The sequence below is a fragment of the Dipodomys ordii genome, unplaced genomic scaffold (genome assembly GCF_000151885.1).
Source record: "Dipodomys ordii isolate 6190 unplaced genomic scaffold, Dord_2.0 Scaffold20, whole genome shotgun sequence".
Taxonomy (NCBI): Eukaryota; Metazoa; Chordata; class Mammalia; order Rodentia; family Heteromyidae; genus Dipodomys; species Dipodomys ordii.
Window position 1 is genome coordinate 4069178 of NW_012267236.1, and position 10942 is coordinate 4080119.

Sequence of the window (10942 nt, forward strand, 5' to 3'; positions counted from 1 at the left end):
GACAAAAGAAATTTAACAAATTATAATATGTCTTAAAAATTTTCACAAGCTTCCCTCTCCTTCCCCTAGGTCATAGCCTAGTGGTATAGTTCAATCTCCCTCTCTCTCCTCTGTCCCTTTCTCTTTCCTGTTTGTTCTTTACACACCTCCATCTTGTGTGGGGCCAGCAGTTCGCTCTCCTGCCAATAAATTCTCTCCTGCATGAACCTTACATATGGTGCATGGGCCAGGAAGGGGTAGTGTCAGGAGTCGCTGGATCCTCTCCTCTCTCAGCCCACCTCTTGGCCCCTGCTGAAGGAGCCCATGTCAGACTTCTTGCCTTACCATTGCTGGCTCCACCATGCCATCTCCTCTGTATGTCTACAGAGTGACTTCTGTCTACAGGCCCTCTGTCTTTTTTGACATGGTATCACACCAAAGGGGACACCCCCCCCCAACAACAACTACTACTTTTTTTTGCAAGTTTCTTCTCCTTTCAGGGAGGGCTGAATCAAGAACTCAACTCCGTCAGAAACACTTTGGTGGATAGGGACACCTTCTACCTGGTACCTCTAGCTCTGCACTTACTAGATTCCCTTTCCTCCTCGTGTTTCTTATGCTCTCTAGATGTTCTTTCACTCAAAAAATCCATAAAGCCAAAACACCTTACTTTTATTTCCACAGTCTCTGCCAATGCAATGGAAAAAGGCCCGAAGTTCTACACATTCAGGCCTTCTTTATCCTCCTTGCTCATCCTTCTCTCCCTCTCTCCTGTCTCCTCCAGTCCAGCTGACAGCCCCTTTGGCTTATGCCCTTAAAAGTGAAATGCAGGCTGGGCCTGGGGCTTCCTCTTGAAGGCTAGCTGTCCCTTTCTGTTTGTCTGTCTGCTTGTTATTTACTCAATAAAGCTCCACCAAGTTTTCTTTTTTTTTTTTCTGCTAGTCTTGGGTTTTAACTCTGGGACTGGGTGCTGTCCCTGAGATTCTTTTGCTCAAGGCAAGCACTCTACCACTTGAGCCACAGCGCCACTTCTGGCTTTTTTGAGTAGTTTATTGAAGATAAGAGTCTCACGGAGTTTCTTGCCCAGGCTGGCTTCAAACCGTGATCCTCAGATCTCAACCTCCTGAGTAGCCAGGGTTATAGGCATGAGCCACTGGTGCCCAGCCCACCAAGTTTTCTTTAAAACAAACAAACAAAACACACAAAACTTTCACAAGAAGCTTAAAACATACAAGAGTATTTTTGCCGGGTGCAGGTAACTCACGCCTGTAATCCTAGCTACTCGGGAGGCTGAGATGGGAGGATCGCAGTTCAAAGCCAGCCCTGGCAGGAAAGACCATGAGACTCCTATCTCCAATAAACCACTAGATAAAAACTGGAAGTGGTGCTGTAGCTCAAGTGGTAGAGCGCTCGCCTTGAGCTGAGGAACAGAGCCCAGACCCAGAGTTCAAGCCCCACGACCGACAAAAAAAAAATTAAAAAAAATTTTTTTTAATCAGCCAAAGAATATATATTCATATTATACAATTTCAAAACTGAAGGTTGTTGTATTTGATGTCGGTATAATTTGTGGAGGGGAAGGGGAAAAACAAATCGTTTAAATAGGGATACAGGTGGACCCATTGCAACAATGAGATGTACAAGTCATTATGTAGAAAACGAACTTTACAACTTTGGTGGGGGGGGAGGATTAGGTGGGGGAATGGGGGGGGAGGATGGCAAGGGATGGAAAGGGGAAACAAAGGAGGAGGCTACAATGTTTGATAAGAAATGTACTCATTATCTTGCCCATGTAATTGTAACCCCTCTGTACAGTATTTTCACAATAAAAAAAATTGAAGGTTGCAAAACATGCAAATTACGTACATTTATAATAGCTATAACTTATATGTTACATGTTCACATACTAAGATTTGATACTTTATTTCTAACACAGCCCTATAAACACAAGACACAAATCTTTCACTATAAGACTAAATCAGTATTTTCAGGTTAGATAGACTCTAATTTGCATGCAAGCTTTTTTTGGTCAGTCATGGGGCCTGAACTCTGGGCTTGGGCGCTGCCCCTCAGCTATTAAGCTCAAGGCTAGCATTCTACCACTTGAGCCACAGTACCACTTCCAGCTTTTCCTGCTTATGTAGTACTGAGGAATCAAACCCAGGGCCTCATGCATGCAAGGCTAGCACTCTACCACTGAGCTACCTTCCCAGCCCCTGCATGCAAGCTTTATAAGGTTAGTTAACCTAAACATACCTGACTGGAGATGTCCATTTCGGCATGTCAAGTTAGTACTGTCATTATAGACATCCGTTTGTGACTTGGAAAATTGCAAAACTGGTTGCAGCTTCTCTATGCAACAGAGGGAGTTAGAAAAAAAGAACAAAATAAACAAACAAAAATGAACAAAAAATATACATGTAAAATTAAGAAATTATTCAGTGTTACAAAACTGACGTGATGATTTTCTGCATTTATATAAATCTTTAAAATATAATAAAATCTCACACATGAAAAGTCCTGCACTTAAAGATCTTTAAAAAATAGTTAGCAAAAACTCAAAACATGCAACAGAAATTAACAAATGAAAGATTATATTTAAAATATGCCTTAAACAGGTCAGTTACCAGAGACTGTTATGTATCATTATTATTACCAAAAATATTTACTGAGTATCTAATACGTCCAAATCATTATGCTGAAAGAATACCATAGAGACAAAAATATGGAAATGGTTTCTACTATCCATAAACTCATTAAATGTGATAGGCAACTTGGAACACAACTATGCCTTTTAAAAAACCGGTTGAGGATGTAGTTTGAGAGTAGAACATGAAAGAGTTTGATCCCTACAACTAAAAAATAACTATAGCTTTTAAAAAATAGACTGAGGATGTAGTTTGAGTAGAACATGTAGGAGAGTTTGATTCCTAGAACCAAAAAGTAACAACAAACATAAAATAGGACAACATATAATAATATAAAAATAATTTCAAAAGGCTAAGATCTGAGGATTGAGGTTCAAAGCCAGCTCAAACAGGAAAGTCTATGAGACTCTTACCTCTAATAAATTACAAAAAAATCCAGAAGTATAGCTGTGGCTCAAATGGTAGAGCACTAGATCTGAGCAAAAGAAGCTCAAGGACTACTCCAAGGCCCTGAGTTCAAGCCCCAGGATGGGAGAAAGAAAAGAAAAGGAAAGAAAGCCGGGTGCTGGTGGCTCATGCCTGTAATCCTAGCTACTCAGGAGGCTGAGATCTGAGGATCGCTGTTCAAAGCCAGCCCGGGCAGGAGAGACAGTGAGACTCCTATCTATCTCCAATAAACCACCAGAAAACCGGAAGTGGCGCTGTAGCTCAAGTAGTAGAGCGCTCGCCTTGAGCTGAAGAGCTGAGGGACAGCGCCCAGGCCCAGAGTTCAAGCCCCACGACCGACAAAAAAAAAAAAAAAGAAAAGAAAAGGAAAGAAAAGAAAAGAAGAAAGAGAAAGAGAGGGGGGAGGGAGGGAAGGAATGAAGAAAGAGAGGGAGGAGGGAGGGAGGAATGAAGGAGAGAAAAAGAGAAAGAAGGAAGGAAGAAAGGAAGGAAGAGGGCTGGGAAAGTGGCTCAGTGGTAGAGCACTTGCCTTGCATGCATGAGGCCCTGGGTTCAATTCCTCAGCACCACATAAGCAAAAAGAAAAAAGCCGGAAGTGGCACTGTGGCCTTGAGCTGAAGAGCTGAGGGACAGTGCCCAGGCCCAGAGTTCAGGCCCCACCAACAAAAAAAAAAAAAAAAAAAGGAAAGAAGAAAGGGAGGGAGGGAGACAAGGATACATGTCAGGAGAGAAATACTTCAAATAGCACAGAACTAAAGGAATATTATGACATTTGGCTACATTAATATAAATCAAGCAAAAGATAAAGGTAATTGAATAGAGCAGAATAAGCATGCTGCAAAATTGTGTATAATAACCTTTCATTGATTTAAACACAAATGTATAGCTGTACACATGAAGATATCCTATAAAAAGGACCCAGAGAAACTGGTAATGCAGCTGCCTCTTAGGAGGCAAACTGGGTGGCGGGGGCACAGTATCAGATGAATGCTATTTGGAATCTTTAAAATTTCATGTGGCATGGACTCTATAATCTACTTTTTTTTTCCTTGATAATGTTTACTGCATTAAAAAATAGAAGTTTTCGGATGGTTCTACAATCTAGTTTTTCAATGAATCCTTTAAAAAAAAAGTCTTGTTTCAATTCTATTCTCATTTTAAATAGCAAAAGCTGCCCAAAGATATGGTTCTGTAAAGCAGGCACACAATGCACAGAAGGGAAAAGTCTGACTTTCCTTGACACTCTACATCCCTGGCTGCACTCCCCTCTTATACCTAAATTCACCTATATGATAGCTGACATATCTTCTGCTCTACTAGTGACTAGCAACATGGCCTTAACTTACTCTGTTTACCCAGCCTCTCAAGGATTAAATAAAAGAATGAACATGAAGTATACAGTCTGTGTTTCATCTATAATAAAGTTCAATTATAATTTTATTTTGGCGAAATATTAAAAACACAAGTTACTCTTTTCTGCACTAGCATCTGGGAGGGTAGCTCAGTGGTAACATCTATGCTTAGTACTGTGGTCAAGGACCTGGATTCAATTGTTAGCACCAGACAAAGAAAAAAATAAGCAACACATACATACTCTCCGAACCTTTTTTTGTTGTTGTTGGTTGTGGGGCTTGAAATCTAGACCTGGGCCCTGTCTCTGAGCTCTTCAGCTCAAGGCTAGCGCTCTACCATGCTCTACCACTTGAGCCATAGTGCCACTTCCAGCCTTTTCTGTTTATGTGTTGCTGAGGAATCGAACCCAAGGCCTCATGCATACAAGGCAAGCACTCTACCGCTGAGCTACCTTCCCAGTCCCTGGAACTTTTATTTCTAAGGTCAGACAAGCAGGCGCCAAGCTTGGTTAATGGTACAACAACACATACCTCTGGGACAGGTTAAATAGCAGCTACCCTTTTTATACAAAGCACAAAGTACTGAACAGCTTTTGTTTCCTAAACCTGGCTGATACAATATACCTTGAAGGGTTTTTTTTAGTTAACAGGTAGGTCATTTGTTTTTTCCTCAATAGTACTCTTTAATTGCCATACTGAGCCACAACTTTTGTAATAGTGTAAATTAGAAAAAAAATATTGTAAACACCTTCTTTTAACACCCCTTTTAATTAAATGTAACAAAAAGCTATAGAAAATTAATTATATAGGAAAGATAAATTAAAAGGTTTGGTCACTGGGAATAAAAAGTAAGCATTTGACGGGTGCTGGTGGCTCTGAGGATTATGGTTCAAAGCCAGCTGGGGCAGGACAGTCCATGAGACTTTTATCTCCAATTAACCACCAGAAAACTGGAAGTGGAGCTGTGGCTCTAAGTGTTAAAGAGATAGCCTTAAGCAAAAGAGCTCAGAAACAGAGCCCAGGCCCTGGGTTTAAGCCTCACAACTGCAAAAGATAAAAATAAAAAAAGTTAGCAATTGTCTGTAGATCCACAGGATTTAGTGTGTGTGTGTGTGTGTGTGTGTGTGTGTGTGTGTGTGTTACTGAGACTTGAACGCAAACCTTGTGCTCTCAGCGTTTTTGCTAAGGCTGGCATTCTACCACAGAGCCTCACTCCATTTCTGCCTTTTGCTGGTTTATTGAACCTTCCTATTCATTTCCTGCTTATAAAAAGTAGATAGTTCAGGATAGAGCACAGTGGTAGACCATCTGCTTCACATACATGAGACCTTGAGTTCAATCTTTACTGCATCAATGGAAGTGGTGCTGTAGCTCAAGTGGTAGAGCGATCGCCTTGAGTTGAAGTGCTGAGGGACAACGCCCAGGCCCAGAGTTCAAGCCCCACGACCGACAAAAAAAAAAAAAAACTATATAGAGCACTCAATCTTTAATGCATCAAAAAGTAAACAGACTACTGCTTCCTTTTAGAATGACTTAAGCTACACAGACTAATCAGTGATAAAATTAAACCTTACTTAACCTTACTTCTCTACTGCCTCCTATTTAACCACCACACAACCACCGAATGATATACTTAAATGGAAAAATCGTACCACAGATCTCTTCTACTTAAAACTTTTCAGTTGCTTGCAACTACCCACAGATTAGAGCTCACAGTCCTTTATATGACAAACCAGGCAATCCATGATTTGCCTCTATCATGCTTAAGCGAATCCCTACTTCAACTGTCTTTCCCCTTATTCACCTGAGTCTTTATTCAAACCTTTGTTTCCTTCTGATATGTTTTTTTCTTGAACTCTTTAATAACTCTCATTTATTTTTGTAAACCTGTACGACTATTTCAGGGTTTCACATCTTTTAGAAAGTTCTCTCATATGCCAATGTTACCACTCCTACAAAATATTTGTATGTTTCCATCCTGAAAGGATAATTGTCTATTTCTATGTTTCTCCCAAAATGAGATCCTTAAACAGAGAACATTTTATCCAAACTATCAGTAAATATATCAGTCCTCAAATATCACAATCCAATCACTTGTTATCATTTTTCCTGATGCATCTAACCCAAATCTCCATTATTTTCCCCTCGATTACTGAAAGTATCCAAACTGCTCTATCTGGTTCTACCCTTAGAGTCTACAAGCAACACAGAAACCTGAGTGATCCTTCAAAAACTTGTTTGGTGATATCACTCCTATCCTAAAACTCTTAGGACTGCTCTCCATTTCACAGGTGAGCTTAAACCTTCATGTTGACCTATGTAGTCCTATGTATTAGAACAGCCTCTTACCCACTTAGCCGCTAATAAGGTCTTGCTGAGTAGCACTGGTTTCTTTGAAGCTTTGTAAACATACAACATATGTTCTCATAAGGCTTCACTGGGTTCTTCTACACAATCCCTCAGATACCTTCACATCTAACTCAAGTCAAATTCACTAACAGGATATTCCAAATATTCTGTTTAAAACTAAAAAATCTGGGACTGGGAAGGTGGCTCAGTGGTAGAGTGCTTGCCTCACATGCATGAGGCCCTAGGTTCGATTCCTCAGCACGACATAAATAGAAAAAGCCAGAAGTGGTGCTGAGGCTCAAGTGGTAGAGCACTAGCCTAGAGCTGAAGAGCTGAGGGACAGTGCCCAGGCCCAGAATGCAAGCCCCAGGATGGGGGGGGGGGGAGAAGAAAAGAAGGAAGAAGAACAACAACAACAAAGAAAGTAAAAATTCTGACCTCCCTGCCTGCCCACTACTAATGTTGTTCTTTCTTGAGTAGTTTAACATCTATAATATATTGTATAAATGAATATTTATTCTTTTTTTTTTTTTTTTTTTGGCCCAGTCCTGGGGCTTGAATTCTGGGCCTGAGCACTATGCCTTAGTTTTTGTACTCAAGGATAGCATTCTACACTTGAGTAGCTCCATTTCTGGCTTTGTGTGTGTGGTTAATTGGAGATAGACTTATAGACTGGCTGGATTGAAGCCAGGATCCTCAGATCTCATCCCCTGGATAGCTAGGATTATAGTCATGAGTCATCAGCACTTGGCAGCATAAGTTACTTTTTATGCTTATTATCTATTGTCTTTTTCTTGATAGAAATATACTCTAGAGAAGAGGGATCTTTGTATTTAAAGTGCCTACAACAATGTCTACCGTAGGTTAACACCAAATAAATAAATATTTGATGAGCTAATAAATTCCATTTATGTTTCCTGGCATAGTACCCAGCAAAAAGCAGGGATGGAATAAACCAATGATGAATGAAGTTTTTTATTTTACTTATTTATTTATTGCCAGTCCTAGGGCTTGAATTCAAGGCCTGGGCACTGTCCCTGGGCTTCTTTTGCACAAGGCTAGCACTCTACCACTTGAGCCACAGTGCCACTTCTGGCCTTTTCTGTTTATGTGATACTGAGGAATTGAACCCAGGGCTTCATGCATGCTAGACAAGCACTCTACCACTAAGCCACATTCCCAGCTGAAGTTAAATTTAAAATAAATAAATAAATAAAATAGCTGGGCGCTGGTGATTCACACATGTAACCCTAGGTACTCAGGAGGCTGAGATGCGAGGATCACGATTGAAAGCCACTCTGGATAGGAAAGTCTATAAGACTGTTATCTCCAACTAATCACGAAACCAGAAGTGGCTCTGTGGTTCCCAGTGGTAGATCACTAGCCTTAAGTGAAAAAGATCAAGGACAGCGTCCAGGCTCTGAGTTTCAGCCCCACAATGGACAAAAAATAAAATAAAATAAATTTCCAGGAATATCAAAATGCTGATGCCAAATTATCTTTTTATCTAAAACAGGTTTTATGGTTGAGCTATAACCATGATAGGTGACTATCACCGAATCCCAGGTAAACACTGTATGTGAAACTCTCTTTCTTCCTTTGTCTTTTGAGACAATCTTGCTCTATAGCCCATGCTGTACGCTAAAGCTCAATTTTCTTGCTTTAGCCACACAAGTGTTGAGATGCCAGCATGTGTCACTACACCCTCCTCTTCTCATTATTGCCAGAAAGACTGCATATATTCAAAGCATTTTATATAGGGGAACTCCCAAAATCATTTCCTACATTCTACATCCCAATTAGATGCCTATCTGATTTTTTTTTAAGGTGGGGAGCCTTAGTAGGGGACTAATGGTTCAGGCCTGCAATCCTAGCTACTCAGAAGGCTGAGATGTGAGGATCACAGTTCAAAGTTAGCCTGTGTAGGAAAGCCTGTGAGACTCTTAACTCCAATTAACTACCAAAAATCACAAACGGAGCTGTGGCTCTAAGTGGTAGAACACTATCATACAAGTTCAGGGATAGCGCGTAGGCCTGAGTTCAAGGCCTAGGACCAGCACTAGAAAAAAAAAAAAAAAAAGAGGTAGGGATTCTTGCTATGTTGTATGGGCTAGCCCCTCATTTCTGGGCTCAGAAGATTCTATTGCTTTACTTTCCCAGACATCTGGGACTGTAGGTATATACTATCACACTAAACAAAAAGCTGATTTTTATATAGCACATGCTACAAAAATATGTTTTCCTATGCATTTGTGTGTAAATCTTTAAATGCTCACTTTTGAGGATAAAAATACATACCAGTTTCAAAGCTTCCAAAATATTAATGATTTCCATTTTATTGATTTTTAATGTGCTAATATTTAATATTTTGTAGATTATATATTATTTTTCATTTTCTCTTCTACTACAGAAAATAAACAAAAACCCGGATGCCAGTGCCTCATTCCTATAATCCTAGCTACTCAAGCAGCTAAGACCTGAAAGAATGAGAATCAAAGCCAGGTTGGGCAGAAAACTCTGTCTCTAAAATAACCAGCAAAATGCTGGACTTAAGGGATGGCTTAAGTAGTACAGTGTTAACTTAAGCTGAACAAAAAGATCATGCCATGAATCCAGACTTTGGTATTGGAAGGGGGAGAGGGAGAAAAAGCAAAAGTCACATTTCAAAAACAAGTCTGTAGCTGGGCATGGTAGGTAGTTCATGTTGCAATCTCAGCACTTCAGAGGCTGAAGGCAAGAGGTTTGTGAGTTTGAGACTGAGGCTAAAGCTGGGAAGGTGGCTCCGTGGTAGAGTGCTTGCCTGGCATGCATGAGGTTCAATTCCTCAGCAACACATACACAGAAAAGGCCGGACGTGGTACTGTGACTCAAGTGGTAGAGCACTAATCTTGAGCTGAAGAGCTGAGGGACAGGGCCCTAGCCCAGAGTTCAGACCCATGACTGACCAAAAAAGAGAGAGAGAGAGAGACTGGGGCTAGCCTGGACTACACAATGAGATTGTCTTAAAAAAAAAATTAAAAAGAAACAAAAGCCAGGCGCCAGTGGCTCACACCTGTAGTTCCAGCTACTCAAGAGACTGAGATCTGAGGATTGTGGTTCAAAGCTAACCCAGGCAGGAAAGTCTGTGAGACTTTTATCTCCAATTAACCACCAGAAAACTGGAAGTGACACTATGGCTTCAGTGGTAGAGCACTTGCCTTGAAGAGTTGAGGGACAGCACCCAGGGCCAAAGTTCAAGCCCCATGAGCGACCAAAAAAAAAAGACAAGTCTGTAGTTTCCTATCTTCAAACACATAAAAAACAAGCTCTGGAATATTCAATTTGATATAACTAATATGAACAACACATATAACATAAACTCATTCACTACTTGCAGAAATGTAAAATGGTACAATCACTTTGGAAAAAGATTGGCAGGCTCTTACAGAACATACTGTTGCAGGGCTCGGAAAGTGGTTTCAGTGGTAGAGCGCTTGCCTTGCATGCATGAGGCCCTGGGTTCGATTCCTCAGTACCACATAAGCAAAAAGAAAAAAGCCGGAAGTGGCACTGTGGCTCAAATGGTAGAGTGCTAGCTGAAGAGCTGAGGGACAGTGCCCAGGTCCAGAGTTCAGGCCCCACGACTGACAAAAAAAAAAAGAACATGCTGTTGCTCTATCATTCAATAATTACACTCTGTGGTATCTACCCAAATGAGCTGCCAAAGAAAAATAGTAAACATATTTATAGCAGCTTTATTCACCATTGCTAAAACTCTGGAATAATGAAGATGTCCTTTAGCAGGTAAATGGATAAACTATAGTATATCCAGACAATGGACTATTATTCAGTGCTGAAGATAAATGAACTATCAAGCCATGAAAAGACACAGAGCAACTTTACTTGTTGAAAGAAGCCAGTCTGAAGGGCTACCTACTGTCATAATTCTTACTATATGACAATGTAAAAAGAACAGTTATTTCCAGGGCCTAGGTGGGAGAGAACAGTAATAGGAAGAGCTCAGATTATCATTAGGGCAGAGACACTATTAAGTATGGATTTATTATTATTTGCCAAAAGTCAACATAATATGGGGCTGGGAAGGTGGCTCAGTGGTAGAGCGCTTGCTTTGCATGCCTGAGGCCCTGGGTTCGATTCCCAGCACCACATAAGCAAAAAGAAAAAAGC

The 10942-nt window shown here is 40.6% G+C and overlaps 1 protein-coding gene across 3 annotated transcripts in view; it reads right to left on the reverse strand.

The window, feature by feature from the left end:
* Spast (spastin) overlaps positions 1 to 10942 on the reverse strand; it is a 57069-nt gene that overhangs the window by 27340 nt on the left and 18787 nt on the right. For all 3 annotated transcript variants that reach the window (XM_013013722.1, XM_013013723.1, XM_013013724.1), the window contains exon 4: positions 2236 to 2331. In XM_013013722.1, coding sequence (XP_012869176.1) covers positions 2236 to 2331 — 96 coding nt within the window. The remainder of the gene's footprint in view (positions 1 to 2235; positions 2332 to 10942) is intronic.